The sequence below is a fragment of the Rhinolophus sinicus genome, linkage group LG13 (genome assembly GCF_036562045.2).
Source record: "Rhinolophus sinicus isolate RSC01 linkage group LG13, ASM3656204v1, whole genome shotgun sequence".
Classification (NCBI taxonomy): Eukaryota; Metazoa; Chordata; class Mammalia; order Chiroptera; family Rhinolophidae; genus Rhinolophus; species Rhinolophus sinicus.
Genome location: NC_133762.1, coordinates 38,531,573 through 38,556,333, shown reverse-complemented (window position 1 = coordinate 38,556,333; position 24,761 = coordinate 38,531,573). Strand labels below are relative to the sequence as shown.

The 24,761-nt window shown below is 42.1% G+C and overlaps 1 protein-coding gene across 2 annotated transcripts in view; it reads left to right on the top strand.

The window, feature by feature from the left end:
- KIF3B (kinesin family member 3B) overlaps positions 1 to 24,464 on the top strand; it is a 37,817-nt gene extending 13,353 nt beyond the window's left edge. For both annotated transcript variants that reach the window (XM_019748514.2, XM_074318317.1), the window contains 8 exons: positions 7,657 to 9,123; positions 12,177 to 12,278; positions 12,494 to 12,616; positions 12,723 to 12,841; positions 16,956 to 17,069; positions 17,765 to 17,870; positions 19,898 to 20,076; positions 21,057 to 24,464. In XM_019748514.2, the coding sequence (XP_019604073.2) occupies positions 7,720 to 9,123; positions 12,177 to 12,278; positions 12,494 to 12,616; positions 12,723 to 12,841; positions 16,956 to 17,069; positions 17,765 to 17,870; positions 19,898 to 20,076; positions 21,057 to 21,153 (2,244 nt within the window). In that variant the 5' untranslated portion in view covers positions 7,657 to 7,719 and the 3' untranslated portion in view covers positions 21,154 to 24,464. The remainder of the gene's footprint in view (positions 1 to 7,656; positions 9,124 to 12,176; positions 12,279 to 12,493; positions 12,617 to 12,722; positions 12,842 to 16,955; positions 17,070 to 17,764; positions 17,871 to 19,897; positions 20,077 to 21,056) is intronic.
- Positions 24,465 to 24,761: the final 297 nt, after the last annotated feature.

Here is a 24,761-nt window from a genome sequence, read left to right as displayed (position 1 = left end):
CCTCTAGACTTGAATATATTTTTTATGAATGTATACTATGAATGTTTCACAATTGGATACAAAAAAGGATTTATCGCCCTCTTTTTTCCTCTTTGATAAATGCTTTCTTTGTTTGCTTGTTTCTCTCATCAAATGACGGGGAGCACATGGCGACAGTTTGAATCCAGAGCAGGTATTTATTTGTTCATGTTTCTTGCCTGTGACCTTTCTAGGTTTCTTTCCAGACAAGTAGCCTGTCTTTCTAAGACACTTAACCTGAAATCAAGGTATTGGACAATTCCCCCCACCCCCCAGAGGAAAAAATAGCTTTATGGCAATCCCCCTGCTTGATTATAAGAAACTAAATATATGCACCTATTAAAAAGGCCATAGAGAGCCAAAAAAATCACTTGCAAGCTCACCCCCAGAGATCAATATTGCTTGCATTTCCTGAGTTTTTATTACAGATTTTGTGCTAGGCTAAGCATTTAACATTTATTAGCTTATTTAGTTCTTAGAACAGGCCTTTAAGGTAGGTGTTGTTATTAACCCCATTTTATAGAAGAAACTATGACTTAGATAACTTTCTCAAAATGTTGTAGCTCAGTGACAGAGTAGAAATCCTAACCAGTTAATTGAACACTAAAGCTCATACTTTAACCCTGACTTTACGCTGTCTCCCCACATCTTTCTCTAAACGTGTACATGTAACACACATAAACAAATCTCATGATAGTAACTATTCTGTTTGGTAGCCTGCCTTTTTTTTTTTTTCATTCAACAAAATGTCATGAACATTTTCCTGTATCTAAATACTTAGAGGTGTATTGCTATTCTTAATGACTGTATAATTTCCCATTGTAGAGCTGTGTTGTGATCTAACCAGTCCCTTACTGATGAGTATTTAAGTGGTTAGAGATGGTGTTGTGATAAACGTGAACGTGTACATGCATCTTGCACATGTATTCAGTTATTCAGTTGATAACCTTGAAATAATTCCAAGAAATGGAGTTTCTGTTTCAAGGGAGTATTGCACTTCAAGTTTACCCGTTAGTGTTTTAGTATTAATTGCTCAACTGCCCTCAAATAATTTGCGCCAGTTTGAGATGCTGTGGCTCCTGTATGTGCTGTAAGGGACGGTTTGAAAGTTCTTAGTTCACACAACTTTTTTTTTACTTTTTTTTTTAAGGGGAACAGGACTTTATTGGAGAACAGTGTGTACTTCCAGGACTTTTTTTTTTTTCCAAGTCAAGTTGTTGTCCTTTCAATCTTAGTTGTGGAGGATGCCGTTCAGCTTCAAGTTGTCCTTTCAGTCTTAGTTGTGGAGGGTGCAGCTCAGCTCCAGGTCCAGTTGCCATTGCTAGTTGCAGGGTTGCAGCCCACCATCCCTTGCGGGTGTCGAACCGGCAACCTTGTGGTTGAGAGAACGCGCTCCAACCAACTGAGCCATCTGGGAGCTCAGCAGCAGCTCAGCTCAAGGTGCCATGTTCAATCTTAGTTGCAGGGGGCGCTGCCCACCATCCCTTGCGGGACTCAAGGAGTTGAACTGGCAACCTTGTGGTTGAGAGCCCACTGGCCCATGTGGGATTCGAACCGGCAGCCTTCGGAGTTAGGAGCATGGAGCTCCAACCGCCTCAGCCACCGGGCCGGCCCCACACAACTCTTTGACTTGCAAAAAAGATGACCTTATGTTTATAAACAGTGGCTGTAATAAGAACAGAATATATTTTATTAGTCTGTTATTTTGACACCTCTGCTCTGAGAGCCTTTTAGGGCTGTGGCTACGTGACATTGCTACACTGACATTAGAAAGTTAAAGATTCCACTGCTGGGGCCTTTCAAAAGCTCTTCTGAAGCTTCACCAGAAAATTGAGATTAGTAGTTTTATTCCTAAAGTCCTTTGTTCATCAATTAAAACATTTTTTATTATAATACCTGAATATTAGTTTACTTAATTTCACAAAACTTTTCCATCTCTTTTTTTCTCCTAATTTTATTTTTCTAACTGGGTAATACACTCACATGACTGAAAACTCAAGAGGTATAAAAGGGGATACAGTGAAAAGTCTCCCTTCTACTCTTAGCCCCCAGCCACCCCGCTCTTCTCCCTACAGGCCCCCAGTGTTGTTATCTGGCTCTAGTATATCCCTCCAGAACTATTTTGTGCACATTTAAGCAAATATAGAACTATTCCCTTGTCAGCACAAATGTGTCCTTTTAAAGTTCTGCAGGGCAATGGTGTTATTTTTCAACTGGACATGAATAATCTTGTTTTGAAAATTGTTAATTCCCATTGTGGTAACTGGCCATCCTGGGAACCAGAGACCCAGAATTAAACTTGCTCTCTCGGTGTGGTCCAGGGATTGCAAACAAGGAGTCCTGGTACTCACTTCAAAACAATGAGTGACCATTGTGAAAGAGAGTAGTGTTGCTGGTGACCAGGCAGATGCACAGTAGAAACAGCTGCTTCTGAGAGAAACCTGCCCTCGGAGTTTGTTTGGGCTGGTTAATAGGGAGTCAGTTGCTTTTATCGCCTTGCCCTAGTGTTGCAGTGCTTTTCTGATGGCCCATGTGATCTATGGCTCCGGCTGCCTTTCAGACACTGAGTCCTTGAACTCGAGACTAGGCGGTTGGCAGGTGGTTGCCTGGTCTGATCTTAGAGGACATTGCGTTGGAATGCATTGATCAAAGATGCATTAGCATGCACTCTCTGTGCCCACAGATTGCTCCTTGTTGCAGGGCTGTTTCTTGCCAGCCTTTATTTTTTTCCCATTTGAAGATACCACATGAAAGAAAATTTGGAAAATGCAGAAATGTTGAAGAAGCAGGTGAAATCACCTGTAGTCCCATCACCCAAGGTGGACCACTATTGATATTTCGATGTGTGTCTTATTTTTATGTAATTGCGATTGCATACATTCAATGTCATAAACTGTGTTTTCATTTATGATCAGCATTTTCCATGTCATTGCCTTGGTAAATGTAGCTTAATAAAATGGACTGGTATGGCGGACCTTTTTTAATCAGATCGTGTGTACATGAACTTGGTCATAGACAGAGAATCTGTAAGAGCCAGGCAAGAAGTATTAATTAATGTGCTGGGTGTGAGACAGTAGGGAGTGGGGGTTGGGGAGGATGGAGAGACTCCGTCCACCGGAGGCAGATCAGCTCCCATTGCTGCCGCTTGGGGCGCAGGCCAGGAGCTATTAGACATTCCCATTCTTCCAGAGAAACAGAAAAATCTGTTGGTTTTTTTAATGTGAAGTTGGTGGGTTTTATTCTTTTCTTTTTTAGAAATTTTAAACATTCAGAGAATAATATAAGAGACAGCCAGAATTGGCAGACGTTAACATTTTCTCTTATTAGCTTCAAGCCTCATTTCCCTAGTGTGTGTGTGTGTGTGTGTGTGTGTGTGTGAAGAGAAATGATAAAATATTATAGATAAAATTGAAATATCCTTCCCATTTCTAGTCCTGTTCTCTACACTTCACCCTGCCCAATTTGGGCAGCTACCATTGGGCAGCTACCATTATATTACCAAATATAAATTGTTGTATATCCCCCTGCTCCATATTTTATACTTATATGTGCAAATCCATGAGCACAATATTGTTCTACAAGTTTTTAATCATAATTATCACTCTGTAGCTTGCTTTTGTACTCAATCTATTTATCCATGTAAATATATTAACTCTAATTCAGGGGTGGTGGACTTTTTCTGTAAAAGATCAGGTAGGAAATATTTTAGGTTCTGTGGGTCATACTGTCTCTGCTGCAGTTATTCTGCTATTTTATAGCTAATGAAGCTATAAATCATATGTAAAAGGATTATGGCTGTGTTCCAATAAAACTTTATTTGCAAAAGCAGGTTGTGGTCCAGATTCAGCCTGTAGGCTGTAATTTGCTGACCCCCTACTGTAATTTATTCCTAAAACTACTGAATAGTATACTGTCTATAATATGAATGCACCATATTTTATTTTTCAGTTCCCCTATAAATTGATGTTTAGGTTTCCAGTTTTCGTGCTATTTTAATAAGGCTGCAGGAAGCATCCTTATCTATGTTTCCTTGTGCATATGTGCAAAGGTTTTTCACCAAGACATACATATATAAAAGTGGAATTGCTGAGGGTTTTCTTTTTTAATAACAGGTGGGCCAAATAAAATGCTTCAGATAGAATATGAATTTCTGAACTCTGTCCTAGAATTTCTATAGGAAGCCAAGCCAATAGTTGTTGAGAAGTCAATCCACACTTAGTTCTAGAATTTGGGGTAAGACTCCATGAGAACTAACAAAAGTGAGGGTGCGTGCATCCAAACATGAAAGAGTTGGAGAATGATATGGAAGAATGTGGCTGTCCTGGGAAATGTATAACTGATATCCTTAGCAGACAAAAGAGATGAGGTTGAGGGAAAAACTCAATTCTTCACGTGTAGTAGTAAAAGGACAGTTGTTAACATCACAATGACAAGTTCTAGCAGAAAAAGTATTCAGGATGAAGGTGATGAGCTGCTGACCTGTGGTTCCATCTTTCCTGGCAGTGCTGTGAGTTCCTTTAAAGATTTATCACTGTAATTAGACTGGCTAAAAGAAGAATAAAGACGGTAATAAAGTAAAGAAAGAGTATCAGGGCATCCTTCCAAGAAAACCCTCTCCTTTGAGGAGGACCCAGAGCAAGATTTTAAGCCCTGGTGGCAGGAAATTAAATTAGTCCGTCTTCCTGAAATAATACATCAATAAAACATGACTAGTTCAGTTGAGCTCGGTGAGTTCAGAAAAGAAATAGTGTTCTGTGTTCTGAGTTGAGATTTAATTAAGGGGACTTGGGCTTTGGGAATTCTTTTTAAAAGAATTTTCAGATTGTTGTAGTTCATTATCATTCCTTTGTTTTGGAGAGCTCAAAAAATATACAGGGTCATAATAAGCAGCTGAACATCAAAGTCAGCCTGCTGCAGGCTTTTTTTTTCTGTTTTTCAAAATGTGCTTGGGCCATATTGTTTTGATGTGGTAGAATCTGGACAGCTCTGCCTCTTCAGGGGTATATAATCCAGAAGAATCGGTCATCTCCATGGACTTGTTCCCCACCCACCCCTTAACGTTTCTCTTACTCCTTCAAGTCTAGCATTTTGTCTAACCGTCCTATGCACAGCAGCAGAGGCCTGCACAAGGGAGGCTCGGGGGGCTGGGGTTTGAACTTGGCACCTAGACTGTTTTTGCAGGCCTCTGTTGAAGTGGAGGGAGGGGACCAGCAAGGGATCAGCCACCACTATAACTTGGGGGGCCGTTCCCCTAGAAAAGAAAAGGAGACACAGTAAACACACTGGCTATTCTAACATCTGTGTTTTTTTTCTTCTCATCTGGCAAAATTCTAATAACATCTAGAGGGTAATGAATGAAGGGCTGCCTTTTACATAGTTTTCTTTAAATGGCTTGAGATTCACTTCTAATTGAACATTGATTAGGTATTTGGATCTCAATTTAATCTGATTTTTCTTTTAGAATCATGATTACCAACAGAACCAGATAAAATGTTAGTCTAGTGATGATTAATGCCTAAAATTAGGGCTCATTGGTAATCTCTGGAATGACTCTTTGACAAGGGTCATTTGGATGAATCTGTGTTAATTTTAACCCAGCTTTATATTAATTCACAAAACACTTCCACCTTTGTAAGTGCCAATTAGTCTCACAAACATCAAAAGGAAGAAGAATGATTTATATTTTACATACTTTATAGAAAAGGGGTTCAGAGAGGGTAACAGGTCTTCTGGTTCTTTATTCTAGACAACATTATTTTATTACATGTAACTAGAAGTATGAAAATAATTTTTCATGTTTCCATGTACTTAGCAGCAGACAGTTTTTTGTTTTGTTTTGTTTTGTTTGTTTTTAATGAACTATCGGTGGGTGGGGAGACTTATTGACTATTTATTAAGCTGAGCCTGGAATGGCCCATCACTGCTTCACATTCTCCCACCTTTAAGGCAGGGAATAGATCATTCTCATAACTCAAAAGAATATTGTTGTCACTGTTCTAAGTATCTATTAAAATTACAAATATACATGTCCTGTGAGTCAGTAATTGTACTTGTAGAAATTTATCCTTATAGATAGACTTTCCCACACATGAAAGGATGTGGTCCTAGGTTTTTCACAGTAAAATATCAGAAACAGCTTAAGTGCTCAGGTAGTGGTTAAATAATTATGATGCTTCCGTACAGAAGGGATATTTATTTAGCTGCTGTCATAAAGAATGAGGCAGTTCTACATTTACTGATGGAACAACTCCAAGATATGTGCTTCAGTGAGAAAAAGCAAGTGCAGGACACTGTATTATTGTGTATAACATACTTGTTTAAAGGGGAGGGGCTAAGGATATATTAATACATATTTGCTTGTTTTACATAAAGTGGTTCAGGAAGATTAAAAATCTAGTAACACTTGCCTTGTAGGGAACTCGGTTACTGGAGAACAGGTGAAATAGAAGGACCTGTCAGCGAAGGGCCTTTTGAAACAAAATCCATGTGAGTTACCTATTTGTTTAACAACCCTGCACTGAGAATTTCAGGAGTTCGAGGTCCTTGTATGTACCTCTTTCCTCTGATCTGCTTGCTCCCTACTCCTTCCCCAAGGACTCATTTAATCACCCTTTCTTTTGTTCCCTGAATTTTCTGGCACCAAATGAAGGTCTCTTTTTTTGTTTTCACTTTAAAATTTTTCATACCTATTTTCTTATTTGCATTCAAATTGTATTAAATTTATTGATTGGGTAAGTGCCTTCTGTGTAAGGCATTACATCACATCCTCATTTATTTGAATACATTTTACACAAGCCATCGTTGATGATTTTAGAATGGAAAAGTATTATCAGCTCAAGATAGGAAATTCAAACTATAAACGAACATATAGTGGAAAGTTTTTTTCTCTCCGGTGACCTTGAGTCCCTTAGGCCCACGGTTCCCCTGCTGAGCCTGCCACTGTTACCACTTTTACATGTATACTTCTAATAATATTGTATGCATATCAAACATAAACATGCATATATCCCCCTTCTTACATACTGTGTAAACTATACTATACCTACTGTTTCTCATATACTTTTTTTACTTAACAACATATCTTGGTATAGGACCACATTTAGATGAGCACATTGTTTTTAGTAACTGCATAGGACTCCACTACATATATTAAATATATTTAATTTATTTAATCACCCTCCTCTTGATGGGAATTGGGGTTGTCCACAGTCTATTGCTACCACAAATGATGCCACAACAAATATCCTTGTATCTGTAGGATAAATTCTTAGGAATACAACTGCTGGGTCAACAGTCTGTGCATTTAAAATTTTGCTCTATGCAGAGGTTGTAGTAGTTCAACAGGAAGTAAAATTATCCAGGCTTTTAAAAGGTTTCCAGCTGCCGCAGCCTGTAGTGTAAGATAAAATATCGGTCTAAGGGAGGGCAAGCAACTTAACACTATTGGTGGACTGAGAGTCTTTATTTTTCCCATTGAAGCTGGTTAAGATCCCATGAGTAACATATACAGTGTAGTAAAGTTATTAAATGTAGCCATCAGGTTATAGCAAGATGAAGGTGACTTGGATGTTTCAGCTGCAGTTGAGCAGCCCCCAGTGACAACTGTACTGTCTTTACTTACTTGTCCTTGTTTTCTAGGACCATAGCATCCTGAGACATTTTGGATTCGTAGCTCCAAGATCAATCCTGCCAGAGTTCATCATGTCCAAGCTAAAAAGCTCAGAGTCGGTCCGGGTGGTGGTTCGCTGTCGTCCCATGAACGGCAAGGAAAAGGCCGCTTTGTATGACAAGGTGGTAGATGTGGACGTGAAGTTGGGCCAGGTATCCGTGAAGAACCCCAGAGGAGTGGCCCATGAAATGCCCAAGACCTTCACCTTCGATGCAGTCTACGACTGGAACGCCAAACAGTTTGAACTCTATGATGAGACGTTCCGACCACTCGTGGACTCTGTCCTGCAGGGTTTCAATGGGACGATATTTGCCTATGGACAAACGGGGACTGGGAAAACCTACACAATGGAAGGAGTCCGTGGGGACCCTGAAAAAAGAGGGGTCATCCCCAACTCATTTGATCACATCTTCACCCATATCTCTCGATCCCAGAATCAGCAGTACCTGGTCAGGGCTTCTTACTTAGAGATCTACCAGGAGGAGATCCGAGATCTGCTCTCAAAGGATCAGACCAAAAGGCTTGAGCTCAAAGAGAGGCCTGATACAGGAGTGTATGTGAAAGACCTGTCTTCCTTTGTCACCAAGAGTGTGAAGGAAATCGAGCACGTGATGAACGTGGGGAACCAGAACCGTTCTGTTGGTGCTACCAACATGAACGAGCACAGTTCACGTTCTCACGCAATTTTTGTTATCACCATCGAGTGCAGTGAGGTGGGCCTCGATGGAGAAAACCATATCCGTGTAGGGAAATTGAACCTCGTTGACCTTGCTGGCAGCGAACGGCAAGCCAAGACCGGGGCGCAAGGGGAAAGATTGAAGGAAGCGACCAAGATCAACCTGTCCCTTTCGGCCTTAGGTAATGTCATCTCTGCCCTGGTAGATGGCAAAAGCACTCACATTCCATACCGGGACTCAAAGCTTACCAGGCTCCTCCAAGATTCTCTCGGGGGCAATGCTAAAACTGTGATGGTGGCCAACGTGGGGCCTGCCTCTTACAATGTAGAAGAGACTCTGACCACTCTGAGATATGCCAACCGTGCCAAAAACATTAAGAACAAGCCAAGGGTCAACGAGGACCCTAAGGATGCCCTCCTTCGAGAATTCCAGGAAGAGATTGCTCGGCTCAAGGCCCAGCTGGAAAAACGGTCCATCGGCCGGAGGAAGAAGCGAGAGAAGCGGAGGGAAGGTGGTGGCAGTGGTGGGGGTGGGGAAGAGGAGGAGGAGGAGGGAGAAGACGGTGAGGAGGAAGGGGATGATAAGGATGATTACTGGCGGGAGCAGCAAGAAAAGCTGGAGATTGAGAAGCGGGCCATTGTAGAGGACCACAGCTTGGTTGCGGAGGAGAAGATGAGGCTGCTGAAAGAGAAGGAGAAAAAGATGGAGGACCTGCGACGGGAGAAGGATGCGGCCGAGATGCTGGGCGCCAAAATCAAGGTACTCTGCCCTTTCTTGGGGCCTTTCTTTTCTCTTTCAAGTCTTTTTGTTTTATCAAAAAAAGTGATGAGGCGTGATGTCTCTTTCGCTTTTGCATTCCCAATAGCTCCACGCTATCCAGTGCCCAGTAAACACTAGTCAAATCAAATTGAATGAAGAAAAACAATTTTTTCAAATAGAAAATTACATATTGAGATCATAGTAAGAATAATGATTCTGTATGTGCAAGTTATAAAAACATATGAAACCAACACTCAGGTTAACCCCCACCCCCCAGGGTGAGAAATAGAACAGCATCCATATCTTTACAGGTTCTTTGTTTCCCTCTCCCCTTGAGGTAACCATTATCTTGGATTTGGTAGTTTATTGTTTCCTTGCTTTTAAAATAGTTTTTCCATATATGTACATATCTGTAAATAACAGATAGTTTTAGTTTCACATAACTTTTTACTTTCATATGAATGGAATCTCACTGGTGCTTTTTTTTTTTCTCTCAATGAGATTTGTCCATGTTGATGCCTGTACCTGTGATTCATTCATTATGGCTCTTCTGAGAATTCCGTGGTATTCCATTCTCCTGAGAGTGTGGGTTGTTGCCATTTTTCTGCTCTGACTGTTCTTGTACTGGACTCCAGGAGAACATGTATGTGCAAGAATTTCCTGTCTGGCATCGCCAGGTCCTAGAGTATGTGCAGCTTCAACTTCACTAGATAGTGACAAGTTGCTTTCCGAAGTGGCCCAGTGAATTGAAGCTCCTACCAGCAGGGCATGAGTTCTGGTTGCTCCTCATCCCTGCCAACGCTTGTGGTTATCAGACTTTAATTTTTGTATATCTGGTGGATATAAAATGGTATCTTGTTGTGGTTTTAATGCTGCAGTGCCGTGATAATACAAGATCTGGAACACTTCCGTCACCCTGCGGTCCACTCCTTCCCCCAACCTCCAACCCCTGTGGGCCAGTGGCCGAGTAGTAGTCTAGAGTGTGGAGGCTCACTCCCCTGTCGAGTCTTCTCTCAGGCGGCCGTGGACCCGGACCTGCTACAGGGCTGGAATGGCAGAGGAAAGTACAACGCTAGCCCTGGAAATCTGAGGCTGCCCACTGCCTGACCACAAGCCAGAATTCCTTTGAAGTGTTGAGTTCTAGCTCATTAGATTTATGTAAACTTCTGATCTCTACTCTAAAATGTATCTGTTTATTACTTTAAAAATGACAAGTGCTCTCTTTCTCACATCCCCTTCTCCCACTATATGAAGCCATACTTTATCTGTGGCTTCATAGTGGCCCTTTTACAGAGCTGGGTACTATTTTCCTTCGGAGACAGGGGTCCTTTCCAGGACTTTCAAGACCTGATGTGAAAATGGAGTCACATACAACACAATTAGGAGGTAACTTTGTTCCGGAGAGGGGTTTAGGATGGGTTTCCATTATGTCACACACCCCATCACCCCTCCTCGCTCCTACCCTCGCAGTGGAGCTAGGTGTGCCCATGTTTGATTTGCATGCTGTTTTTTAGGATCACATCTGTTATTCAAGCCCAGAAACACCTAGGCTCTCTAAACAACCTGGGGTATTTGGGCAACTCTCTGAAGGTGAGTGTGGCAAGACTCAGCACTACTTCAAGGTCACTAAATGTATTACAAGCCTTTTTTAATGGGAGAATGACATTACTTTTGTCTTTCCCAATCCCTGGCTGTTGTAAGCTCATAGGACAAAAGAATTTAGACCTGGAAGGTGTGTGTATGGGGTGGGGATGGCGGGGGGAGTGGTAGTAATCAGTCTAGCTCTTTATTTTGGGGAAAGTGGAAACAGTCTCAAGGGCTCAGTGAAAGATGGCAGCTGGGCTGCCAGTTAATGTGTATGTGTTTCTTAAAAGCAAGGTTGTGAAGCTTTTGGATTACATGCTTTTTGGGTACAAATCATTCCGGTGGATTCACCCACCATCTAAATGCTGATGGTTTCTGATCTGTATAGCCAGCCCAGAGCTATCTCCTAACATTCAAGCCAGGTAGCCTCTGCCTTCTGGACATTTCCATGGAGATTCCTCTGGCCACCCAGAGCCTGCTCCTGCCTTCCTTTTCTTGGTCAAGTCAGACTCCTAGGAGCTGCCTCTCTCTTGCTAGCTGCCCCTCCCTTTCCCTTAGGGCCCGGTCAGTCCCTTGGCCTCTTTGAACCCATCCCCTCTGCTCTCCCCCACCACTACTGCCCTAGCCCAGGCCTGGACCCTCGAAACAGCTGCCTGTATGGTCTCTCTCCACCCAGTCTGCCCTTTTCTAGTCATTCTTCCTGTGGCCTGGGAGTAATGTTTCTAAAACATAAATCTGATTGTGTACCCTTTTGCTCAAAGGTTGCTGTGGTTCTCAGGATCAAGTTTAATCTCCCTTAACAGGGCTTTCAGGGTGTTGAACTGACCCCTGATTGTTTTGCCAACTTCATGTATTACCACTCCCTACCCTACCCTGTCACACAAAATTTGTTTTTCTTAGTTGATTCCTATTTTTACTGTAGAACTCTGTGTACATGTCCCTTGAGATAGGAAGCTTTCTCTGACTCCCTCCAAAAGCCTGAATTCTCTCCCTCTGCTGCACCTCTCCCGTTATTACTCTGTCTTTTCCTTATGGTGCCATCTGACTCCATATGGTAAGAGCCTGCTCACTTGTCTGTGGTCCTCAGTGGACTCTCAGCTTTGGACCCGTATTCACAGCTGCATCCCCATTACCTAGCACATAGGAGGTGCTTCACATGTTCTAAGTGGAGTCAGTACTTCATACACACAAACCAAAACCATATTTTTTTTTAAAGCAAGCTGAAGTTCATGTGTGTCTGGAGAAGCAGGTATCTTCAGTGTCTTCAAGGTAAAGCTCCCAGTGGCGCTGCCTCAGCCCTGTCCCAGTGGTGGGAAGGGCACAGCTGAGCATTGGCTACGTATTTACCCCCAGAGTTCACCCAACCTTGGCTCAGTTCTGAGCTCTTTATCTTTTATGGTCTTCCCTGTGAGGAGCGATGTTCTGAGAGAGACCATTCACAAGATGGATTCTGCTTTTTTCTCACTCAGGCCATGGAGAGTAAGCTGCTTGTTGGAGGAAAAAATATAGTAGACCATACAAATGAACAGCAGAAAATCCTGGAACAGAAGCGGCAGGAAATTGCAGAGCAGGTAACTTTATTCCTTTTGGGGGAGAGTGGGGTGGAGTAAGGTATGTTAATGCTGCAAAGGAAATGCATCTTGAATTAGACTCTTTAAAGGGCACGGAAATGAGGTGTGGCAGCCCCTTCATAGCGGGAGACTCTGATGGGGGGTACCCAGCCCTGTAAGTATGCTTGTGCAGACATTGTCTCTACAAGCTGATGAATTTTGTGATACTGCTTTAGAAACGTCGAGAAAGAGAAATCCAGCAACAGATGGAAAGTCGGGATGAGGAGACCTTGGAACTTAAAGAGACGTATAGCTCATTGCAGCAAGAGGTGGACATCAAAACCAAAAAACTCAAAAAGGTATAAAAAGAACGAGGCCGGGCAGAGGTGTCCTGCCTGGGGGGAGAAAGGGAGAACTCTGTAGTCTGGAGGGTGCCCTCCTCACCTGCCATCCCTTGGGTTCCAGCTCTTCTCCAAGCTTCAGGCAGTGAAAGCAGAGATCCATGACCTCCAAGAAGAGCACATCAAGGAGCGTCAGGAGCTGGAGCAGACTCAGAATGAGCTCACCAGGGAGCTGAAACTCAAGTAAGTTCTGGGCCTTCCATGGCACGCCCCGCCACTTGCTGGGCTTGTTGTTTTTTAAGAAACGCTCTCCTGAGGACAGGGCCCCTGCCTACTTCTCTCCAGCTCAGCTCCTGACACCTTGTTTGTCTTCTGTTTATTCCTGAGAAAGTCACTTTCTGTCTCTGGGTCCCATCTGTTAGCCGAATGACTTTTCCAGGTGATCGCCAAGTTCCTTCCACCCTGTCTTCTTGAAGCTTTTAAAGGCTCTGGCCTCACCTCTATCTAGTGATAAGAGGGAATCTTTTTTTTTTTTTTTAGCTAGAATTTTCTGAATGGTATAATTAACACCCAAATGCCCATCACCCACATTCAATGATAAACTGTCTTGTCATCTGTCTTTTTTTTTTTATATATATAAATTTTATTGGGGAATATTGGGGAACAGTGTGTTTCTCCAGGGCCCATCAGCTCCAAGTCGTTGTCCTTCAATCTAGTTGTGGAGGGCGCAGCTCAGCTCCAAGTCCAGTCGCCGTTTTCAATCTTTAGTTGCAGGGGGCGCAGCCCACCATCCTATGCGGGAGTTGAACCAGCAACCTTGTTGTTGAGAGCTCGTGCTCTAACCAACTGAGCCATCTGGCCACCCCTCCGGAAGCTCAGCAGCAGCTCGTTTTGAGGAACTGCCAAACCGTTTTCTAAGATGGCTGCATCGTTTTACATTTCCACCTCCAATTTCTCCACATCCTTGTTGATACTTGTTATTCTCTGTCTTTTTGATTATGCCGTCCTAATGCGTGTGGACGTGGTATCTCATTGTGGTTTTGATTTGCATTCCTCTAACGACTAATGATGTTGAACATCTTTTCATTTGCTGATTGGCTTTTGTATATATTCTTTGGAGAAATGTCTGTTCAAATCCTTTGCCTATTTTAAAACTGGTTATTTACTGGGTCTTTTATTATTGAGTTGGTAGAGTTCTTTATATATCCTAGTTACCAGTCCCTGATCAGATCTATGATTTGCAAATATTTTCTCCCATTCTGTGGTTTATCTTTTCACTTTCTTGATAGTATTTTGTTTACAGCACAAAAGGTTTTAATTTTGGTGTAACGCAAGTTATGTATATTTTCTTTTGTTGCTTGAACTTTTTGTGTTGTATCTAAATTTGCCTATTCTGGACATTGCATATAATCTATAAATGGAATAATATGGCCTTTTGTGACTGGCTTCTTTCACTTAGTATAGTATTTTTAAGGGTCATCCGTGTTGCATGTTTCAATATTTCATTCTTTTTTTATGGTCGAATAATATTATATGAATATACCACATTTTATATATCCTTTCATCAGTTGACAGACTTTTGGGGTTGTTTCTACTTTTTAGCTATTATGAATAATGCTGCTCTGAACATTTGTGTACAAATTTTATTATGAACTTATGTTTTTAATTCTCTTAGGTCATCTAAGAGTCTTACAGTTTTAGGTCTTACATTTAGGTCTATGATCTGAGTTAATTTTTGTGTATGATCTGAGGTAGGGTTTCAAATGCATTCTTTTGCATGTAGATATCAAGTTGTCCCAGCATCATTCTTTAAAAAAGCTCTTTTATCATTGTCTTTGCACCCTTGTTGTAAATCAGTTGACCATAAATGTAACGGTTTATTTGTAAATCCTCAGTACTGTTCCATTGATATATATATGTCTGTCCTTATGCCAGTACCACACTGTTTTGATTACTGTAGCTTTGCAGTAAGTTTTGAAATGAGGAAGTGTGAGTCCTCCAACTTTGTTGTTCTTTTTCAAGGCTGTTTTTTGCTATTCAGGATCCTTTGCATTTCTATATCAATTTTAAGATTAGCTTGTCAATTTCTGCAAAAAAATGCATCTGTGTTTTTAATAGAGACTATGTGGACTCTGTAGATCAATTTGGAGAGTACTGTCATCTTAACAATACTGTGTTCTGATCCATGAACATGGGATGTCTTTCCATTTATTTAGATCTTTAATTTCTGTCAAGACTGTTTTATAGTTTTCAGTGTACAAGTCCTTTCACTTCTTTTGTTAAATTTATACTTAAGTATTTTATTTTTTTGATGCCAATGTATATGGCATCTTAATTTTGTTTCAGAATGTTATTGCTAGTGTATAGAAATATAATTGATTGTGTCTAAAACACAGTGATATCTTTCCACCTAACAAAATCAACATTAAGTTTCTTAGTATTTTCTCATATTCTGTCCATATTCAAATTTTCTTGGCTTGTTCATATTAAGATCTATATAAGGACCACATATTGCATTTGTCTATTATGTCTCCAGTTTATTTTAATCTGGAGCAATCCTTTTTCCTTTTAAGGACTTTTTCATAGTTGACTTGTTGAAAAATCTGGGTCAGATAGCCTGTAGAAATATCCTACATTCTGGATTTTTCAGTCTGCTTAGTCATTTAACTCGAGTCTCTATCTCCCCTATTTCCCTTTAACTGAAAGCCAGCTCTGAAGCACTGCTTCTTACCCTTGGTCGCACACAGAAATCATCTGAGGCGTTTTTAAAAATAGTGATGCTTGGGCCCCACCCCAGTGTGTCCGATTTAATTGATCTAGGGCAGTGGCCCTCAAACTTTACTAGGCACCAAATCATCTGAAGGGCTTGTTAAACATAGATGGCTAGGGCCCATACCCAGAGAGTCTGATTCAGTATGTGTGGGGTGGGGCCTGAGAATTTACATTTCTAGCAAATTCCAGTTGTTGCTCCTGCTGTTTCACTGAACATACTTTGTGAACTATTGATCTGTCATGAGGTCTGGGCAAGATGTTTTTCAGAACTCTGTAAACAATATTAATGTGCAGCCTGGCTTGAGGACCATTGAGCTAATGGTTTCAGCCAATAATGATCTTTGTCTGGATCCATTATTTCATTAGGGGTTGCAAAATGATGTTTTTCTAGATCACTCCTACCACAGCATTAGCTAGAATTTTTTTCTAAAGAAGACTTTTCAAAGGGATGCTTTTAATGACCAAGTTTTAAATTTGGAAAGGAGTCCTTAACATTAAATGAATGTGTCCTCTTTCTAAGTATTTATACCTGGAAAAAAGATCAGAATAAAATATGCCAAAATATTAGTAATAGCTATCTCTGGATAGTGAAATTGTGTGTATTTTTCACATTTCCTAATGTGAATATAGGACCTTTAAAATCAGAGAAAAACAAAACAAATATATGATATGAAAAATAATTTCTTAAATGTCTAATAGCATAAAGAGAAAGTTTCATCTCTCCACAATGTTTTTTCCCCTTAAGGAAGCCATTTGCATTGTTACAGTTCTTACTTATATCTTTTGAGTAAACAGTGAGTCAGCCTGTTTTTCACAGTCAGTGCCCTTCCCCTCTGGTGTTTGTTCTGCGTCTCTCCCACATTAACACCCCTTTGGCATTGTTCTGTCCTGAGGTTTTGAAAGAGTGAATGCAGAGATGTGGCAGGAGACAGTCATCACCATGGAGAGACAGAACCCAGTGGGTTCCAGTTTCATTGTTTGCCATGTTCCCTGGGCGCTTCTCACGCAGACTCTTCTCAGGAATGGTCTTCATTCTCAGAGGTATAAGAGGCTGAAATCCATTTGGTCCTGCTCTTTGTCCTGGTGATTAGAATGTGAAATTTTCCAACTTGGGCAACAATCCATGGGATTGGAGGAAGGCGGTTTAATTTCTAATCTGTTTTCAGCCTTTTGGAAGTTAATGAGCTGGGTAAGCAGTACTGGAAGTAGCTCTCCAAAAGGTACTTCAGGTAGCACAGGTTCACTGCAATGTAGCCCAGGCATCGCGTCCTCTTCAGTCCTTTCACGTCCTCAAGCTGCTCCTCCTTAGGCAGACGTGACCTCTCCATATTCCTAGGGCAGACCACTGTCAGCACCTGTCATACCTAAGAGTGCTGTCCTGATACCTCTCTGTCTCAGGTAGGGACCAAGAGTCATTCCTATCTGTATCCCAGCTCTTTGTATGATGGTAGGCCCATAGTATCTGCTTAGTAAATGTTTGCTGAGTGACTTACCTCATTACTCCCTACACGTGGGACCAGATAGCCAACACTCTACCTGTATTCTTTCTCTATCTGTATTCACCCCTGTATGTATGCTTTTACAGGCATCTTATTATAGAAAACTTTATCCCTCTGGAAGAAAAAAGTAAAATTATGAATAGATCCTTCTTTGATGAAGAGGAAGATCATTGGAAATTACATCCTATAACCAGACTGGAGTAAGTCACCATTGACTTTAAGTAGACTCTAAGGTGGGGAGGCGGGTAAGAATGTTGATAAGGAGGAAAGGAATGTTTTTATGGTAAAAACATAGTTTGATTGATTTGAAGTTGAAACCAATTGCATCTCTGACACTGTGATGGCCACAAGTCCATGAGGTAAAACTTGGATGATGAGTATGGTATTAGGAACTGGGAGACTTTATCACAGTGAACTAATGACCTTTCATAAGTTCCTGCATTTCAGCTTCCCCAGCTGTCAAGTGAAGCGTGCTAGGCCAAATGAGGGGCAGTACACAGGTGTTATCTCGAGTGTCAGTCTGACACTGTTGAGAAGGACTCTCAGTGTAAGTCTGGGTCATGCTGCAAAAATGGGAAATGTCTGCCAAAGACACAGGGGTGGGGAGTGTTAATAGTTATGCCTCATACCTACCACCTAAGAACTGGATGATGACTCAAATCTCTTCTCGCTTAAAAGATAAATGACATTCATGTTTGAGTCAGAAAGCAACTCAAGCAGAAAATAAAAGCAGCTCTTGTGCTATTTCCGTAGCAGCTCTCAGTCGGGGGAGTCACTTGCTTCAGGTTTTATTTAAGCAGGCTCAGAGTCTTCTGAGTGCTGGTTCCACAGGACCAATCCCGGGACTGTGGAACACATGCCAGCCAGGGCTTTAACCACTGTGGTCCATTTCCAGGAATCAGCAGATGATGAAGCGGCCAGTCTCAGCTGTAGGATATAAGAGACCATTGAGCCAACACGCAAGAATGTCCATGATGATTCGTCCAGAGGCCCGATACAGGGTGAGAAGATTGATCTTGTATTCTACATCGCTCTCTTTCAGAGGGGTTTAGATTTATGTAAACCCTTAGGCACCATCCTGCAAAGTCACAGAGTTTATATCCTGACTCTTTCCAGACGTACCTGAGCACATGTATATTAATGTAACAATTTTAACAAATACGAATAAATAAAAAGGAATGAGATTTAGAAAATCAGGACTATGGAAGACAGTGAATCCAACATCCTGTCCATAACGGCCAATAAACATTAACACTAAGCTTCAAAATGGCTCTGTGGGGAGACTGGGAAGAATGTAGATGCCAGTGACAGGAGATGGAGCAATGTCAAAGAACTTACGGTACTTCCATTTAACATCATGTGGGTCAATCCTGCAGTTATTTAAAGTTACGTTATTGAGGACTATTTAATGACCCAAACATATTTTATAATAATAACACTGTACGAGCCTCTGTTATACCATGTTTCCATGAAAATAAAACCGGGTCTTATATTAATTTTTGCTCCAAAAGACGCATTAGGCTTATGTTCAGGGGATGTCATCCTGAAAAATCATGCTAGGGCTTATTTTCCGGTTAGGTCTTATTTTTCAGGGAAACGCGGTAAGTACTTGCTGTGTGCCAGGCGCTGTATGTTGCTTTCTAGTCCTGTGGCTTATTAAGTAGCTGGTAAATGGAGGAACCCGGAGACACAGTGTATCAAGTTATAAAACAATTAGTACTGCAAGTATATATAGGAATAAAAAAAAACATTCTAGGGCAAAATATATTAAAATGTGAACTGGTTATCTCTGGTTAATGGAAGTGCATTCAGTTTAAATTGTCTTCTTTTTGTGTATCTGTATTTTATAACTATCAGTGGGGGACCTATATTCCTTTTATAATGAAAGATTTTCACTTAAAACATTTAAAATGTTTTTGAGTCTTCTTTGTCATCCAGAACAAAACAGATTAAGATTAGTTAGCTCCTCAGGTGCTGTTCTTCCTGGCACTGAGTTATTTAAAATAAATAAAACAAAAGCAAAAAGGATGTATTAGGTGGGTTTTACATGGTGGAAGGTGAGTGCTGTGTCAGACAGAATCCTCAGAAGCATTTTTCTAGCAGTTTCAGAGGGTACATATCTTGCCAGTTATTTCATATCTTAAGCCAGATACATGCTTTGAAAGCCTACAAGTCAGATATGTGGGTGTCCAGGGGGCCAACCTCATCCAAAGGGAGAATTGAAAGCAGTGACTCTCACATGTTTTAAGCAGTGGCCCCACTCCATTAAAAGAAATTTTAAGCAATATTTCAGTATGTAAAATTGATAAATGGAGCCACTCCCTCATTCCACCTTCTCCCTGCGGCAGCCCCTCCTGCCCCTTCTGGAGCCCTGGGGTTTGCACTCCACCGAGTGGGAGGAGCTGGAGAAGATGTAGCCATGGGTGCTCTTCCCCCACTCACTTGACTTGGTTTGTAGGAGCTCTGAGAAGGCCCACCACCACAGGATGTCAAGTGAGGGCATCCGTCCACAGGCCAGTGATGAGGCAGGGCCCAGACTGCTGTGGAAAATGTGGTTACAGGTACACACACTGCTACACACACCCTCCTCCACGCACATCGCCATACCTGCCGCTTCCCCTCAAAGCAACCAAAACGTTCATCAGAGCCACTGTAGGTGGTGAGATTATTGGTGACTACTACTCTTTTCTTCTCTATACCTTTTTGTATTTTCATATTATCTGCAATGAATGGGTTTTACTCAATTTATTATTATTCTCCTTAGGGTGTGTGGAATACATGTTGATGGTTAAAAAAAAAAATTTTTTTTTTCAAAAGGAAAACAGAAAAGCCTAGAGAAGAAAATCAAAATCATCTGCAATCCTACCAGGAAAAAAATTATAAAACTACATCGCTTCTTCTAGGCAGGTTTTTGGTAGGCTCTGGGTAGCAAGCAATTTGCAGTTCTGTTCTTGGAGGGGGGGGGGGTCTAGATTGCTTGTACTTCTCTCTGTCTCGTTGGAGGCTGATGATGGCTGTGCTTCTGCAGGCAGAAAACATCGTGCTCTTAGAGCTGGACATGCCCAGCCGGACCACCAGAGACTACGAGGGCCCTGCCATCGCCCCCAAAGTCCAGGCCGCATTGGATGCAGCCCTGCAGGACGAAGATGAGATGCAGGTGGATGCGTCATCCTTTGAAAGCACTGCAAATAAGAAATCCAAGGCCAGGTGAGTGGCGTTTGATGACCTGTGTTTAAACAGCCTATGCTTGAACAAGGACAAATGAAGGTAGAGTGTGGCAAGAGTGCTTGTTTGTCATGGAATGCTTTACAGGACACACCAGAAAACATTGCTACATTACTCCTATGTTTATTCATTTATGACACAAATATTTATGGTTCAGGCATTATGCCAGTTATACTGAATGCCAGAATACCTAAAATGCCCAGTTGCTACTATAAGGAGCATGTGCTCTAGTGAAATAAGGGACAGTTCTTTGGTTCCACCAGGTACTGGGCAGTTCTAAGTACTTTTAAAAAATATTCTCTTAATGATTTCTTGCAAAAATTTACAAGGTAAATATTATCATCAATGCCATTTTATAGATGAGAAAACTGAGACTTAGAGAATTTGAAAAAGTACCCAAATTCAAGGTAGTAAGTGGCAGAGGTGGGGTTCACACCTAGGTCTAATCCAAATTCACAACCCAGGCTCTGAGCCTCAATGCTGAATTTACACACACACACACACACACACACACACACACACACACACTGGCCCCACTGAAAAAACCAAGTGCTGGTTTTGGTGTAAAATTTAAAATCTATTTTATTAAGTTCTGAATTAGAAGTTCAAGGGAAACAACTGGGTGAGAAAACCAGAAATGGAAGAAATTCTACCTGGAAACTTAATATTTTTTGCCAATTGGGAGAAGATGTTCAAGATTTGATTTAAATGAAAGAACAACTGCTGAGAATCAGAATCCCTTCCCTAAGGTCTCACGTCTTGGTTGGCAGGTTGTGTTGGCCATGTGCAGAGGCCCATGCTGTGCCAGTCTGGTGGATTTACAGTTGAAAGGTATAGTGGCTTTCAAGCCATTGAGGAAAGGCCACCTTGAGATGTTAATGGCACTTGATGGGAAAGGAGTCTGATCTGTGTCAGCGACAGAGACGGGTTGTGTAATGTAAACATGTGCTTGACTTTTGCAGGCCAAAAAGCGGAAGGAAGTCGGGATCCTCCTCCTCTTCCTCAGGAACCCCTGCATCTCAGCTTTATCCACAGTCTCGGGGACTGGTTCCAAAGTAAAGCCAGTTCCTCCTCTCCCAGGGTGTAAATAGCATTTGCCTTCTGAGAGGAGAGATGAGCAAAAACCTGCAGAGAGCACTTGTGCCCAAACTCAGAACCATTCCCCTGGGGAGAAGTGGTGGCCTCTTTGCAGTTTAACCAACTTAATCTGGCTGAAATGTGCTGGTGCTAATCTGGCACTCAGCTCCTCTGGGAAAGGTCCTTTCATTAGCATCTCAGAAATGCATGGGTTAGGTAAAGTGCGATAGTCGAAGTGGAAAGCAAGAGAATGACCAGTGACTTCGCTTCCCGTCTCCCTTGCCTTCTCCTCTCCCTTCCCTTGCCCTCTCTTTCTCTCCCCTCTCCTTTTCGAGCCTTTCTTGACACTGGGCTCCCTTCTTGTTGAACAATAGGGCAGAATCAGGGGTCACCTCAGCGGGACCAAGTCTTTGGAGCCTCGGGATAAAGTAACAGTGAGGTTGAAAAGTGAAAACCCTAGAACTTCAATAGGTGCTTGTTCTTGTAGGTAGAAACGAGAAATCTCCTTTGGATCCAAGCCCCTGATGGGTATGATCCGTGCTCCTCTGTAAGAAATCGATCTGCCTTTAGGATCTGCTGAATGAGGAAATGTTTTCCAAGGAAGCTACCAATTTCCTACTGAAGGATTCAATGCCGGAAGCAATAGAAATCACATTCCCTTTGCCTCCTGGGAGAGTTTAGGGAAACAGCTTCTTTAAAACCTCAAAACCATGACCATCCTGTCAAAGACGTAAATCTGTCAGCTGATGCTATGTCCATATACCGTGTCATTTTACTCTTCATTTGTCACCGTCTTCTGCCATGTGTGCATACTCTGCCTAGGCCCATCCTCTGCCTTCTTGGATGGGACAAGAGTAGGGGGAATGAGACATAGAGTGGCACTTTTGAATTCCCCATTTTGTTCCATATTTGCGTAGAGAGCATAAGGGTCTCGAGGCAGATGCAGAGACAGACACGAGGCTCAGTGCAGTGGGAAGGAAAGACATAACACACGGCAGCAAAGGAACCCTGCCTGCCTTCAGCAGAAAACTCACCTAATCCTAGAACTCTGGCTCCCCCCAGGCAGAACCTAAGGTGATAGCAGGGAATGGCTGTGTGATTGAATAGGCTCAGAGGAGAGAGTTAGGAATTCCTGTTTACATACACTAGTTTGGTTTGTAGGTTTTCGTTCTTTGTATTATTGAAATTCAAAGTTCATTTTATGTTGGTCATTAGGTCAATGTTATTCCTTTTTCCCCCAAGAGAAGCTCATAAGTGTGTGTGGGTGTGCAAGCACAGTGGTGCCTATGTTCTTTGAGTGTGTCTGTAAGAGAGAGAGAGAGAGACCAAGAACTTGCCCAGTTTTAGAAATACACTAATGTACAGTTATTGCCTTTGTCTGTATTAAAGGCCCATTGAATGAGTAATCCAGGCTGGAAGCACTCCCCTGTGGGTGTGTGACTCCACGAGCCAAGCCTGAGGGGACAGTATGAGTCCCCAGGTCTGCCACACTGGTGTACCTTGCTGGCACGGTGCCTCAGGAAGGTGGCGACTCAGATGGGCCTTGAGTTATATTTTAACTCAGCTGCTCAGTTCCCAGGGCACATTTCTGGATCAGAACCTGTGGGAAAGAGGAGGTACCAAGTGCAATGTCTTAGCATTCTGCAAATGGAGATCTCGCATCTGGCAGCTTATCTCCTTTTTAGTTACTGTTCTTTCTGAACCCAAGGCCGTTTTCAGCAATTCCCAGAGCATAATGGAGCCTTCCCTCATCTTTCTTGGGATCAACCCCTTCTTCTTTCTTATTTACTGAGAATTTGCCTGTTTGAACAGGAACCAAATGATGAGGTAGATTGCCTAAGAAGGTTATCTGTCCATTACACCTGTCTCTTGCACCACATTTTTTTCAAAGCTAATCTGACTTCTGTAGGCTGAAAATATTCATCTGGCAAATCTGAGAATTGAACACTATAAATAACACAATAACTTAATACCAGTGTCTCGAGGTGGCTATTCTGACCAAGGGTGGTTGAGCGACCATAGAACTTTTCTAAGAAGGCAAAAGAAGAAAGCCAAGTTGACAAGCGGGGTTATTAAAACAAGCTTGCCTTATACTCAGCTGTGTTCATCTGGTGGTCTGTGAAAAAAATAGAACAGCTGTGTGGAGGTGAAGCTGTTCCTTCCCAAGCAGTCTTCGGTGCTTTTCTTCTCTCGAAATGGATCCGATACATATTTGAATAGAGCAGACAGTGGAATGTCTTACTGCTACCAGAAAGCTGCTGCTTTGGGCTCTGAATTGAGCCCCATGTGTAGAGGAACTACCAAGCGCACTGAGAGACCAGGTTTTCCTGTCTGTAGGCATGCTAGAATGTTCCAAGCCATCCGAGGGCCTTCATGCCAGCAGCAGTTAGTTGAAGTCTGGGAGCAAGCCTACCAAGATCTAAGAAGATGACCTGGGAGAAGGAGTTTGAGACTGTGTGCAACCCTCATCAGGCCCCTTTTTGCTCTGATTAGTAGGAATGTATCTGGCTTCATATTTTAAAGTCCCAGACCCCTGGATTCAGAACCTGAGGCCACAAATCATCGGCATGAAGCACTTTCTTGAGACTCTGACCTAACGTTGGATCGTTCCCCATCGAATGCCTGCATGCTGCTTGACTTCCACCACCCACACCTCCATAATGAAGGGCGTCAGAGTTCTGCAGCTCAGGCGTGGGCCGCTCTCTGCTTTTCCTGTCTGATTCTTGTAAGTCCTCCCTCCCTCACTGAATGGAGAATTGTTGCCAAGTTGCTGAGAAGTGTCGATTCCCTGTTAACATGGGATATCAGTTCTGCCTCACATTTCCCACTTGAGGTGGAGGCTCACTGCAAGCAACACCTTGGGTCATATCAACACCATCAGTGGACAAAAATGGGGCTATTCATATACTCTAAAAGCCATAATCAAAATGCTCAGAGGGAACTGGATAAGAATAGTGGGCCTGGCTATTGTCTATCTCACAAGGTTTTGTCTTGTACTGTTCAGAAATATGCCACTTTTCTCCCTGCCTTTGTTTCTTGAATGAAATGCTTTTGAGGTTATTTATGAAAGGAGTGATCCTGGGGCAGGAAGGAGGCAGTGGGCTTTATGGCTCCTTGGAGTTATTATTGACCTTGACCTTCTCTTTGGCTACCGTTAAACAAAGAATATGCCAATACTTGGGGCTCTAAGTTTTACAGTTGATATTTATTTGTATCATCTCTTTGTCTAGGAATGTAAAAGTGATTCTAAACTAAGATGTGTAATAAAAATCAGATTTATTGTACCTACAAAAGGGTGTCCTCATAAATGACTAACACTCTGAAAATGATAACGCCTGTGGCTGACACACTGCCACTTTCTTTAAACATTTTTATTTTTCTAGTGAAAGGAGAGTGGGAGTAGAAATGAAAATTGAATTGGAATGCTGGTATTTAAAAAAATATAGTGGGCAGCCTGTTGGCTCAGTTGGTTAGAGCGCAGTGCTCATAACACCGAGGTCACAGGTTCGATTCCCACGTGGGCCAGTGAGCTGCACCCTCCACAACTAGAATGAAAAAAACGACGACTTGACTTGGAGCTGAGGGGTCCT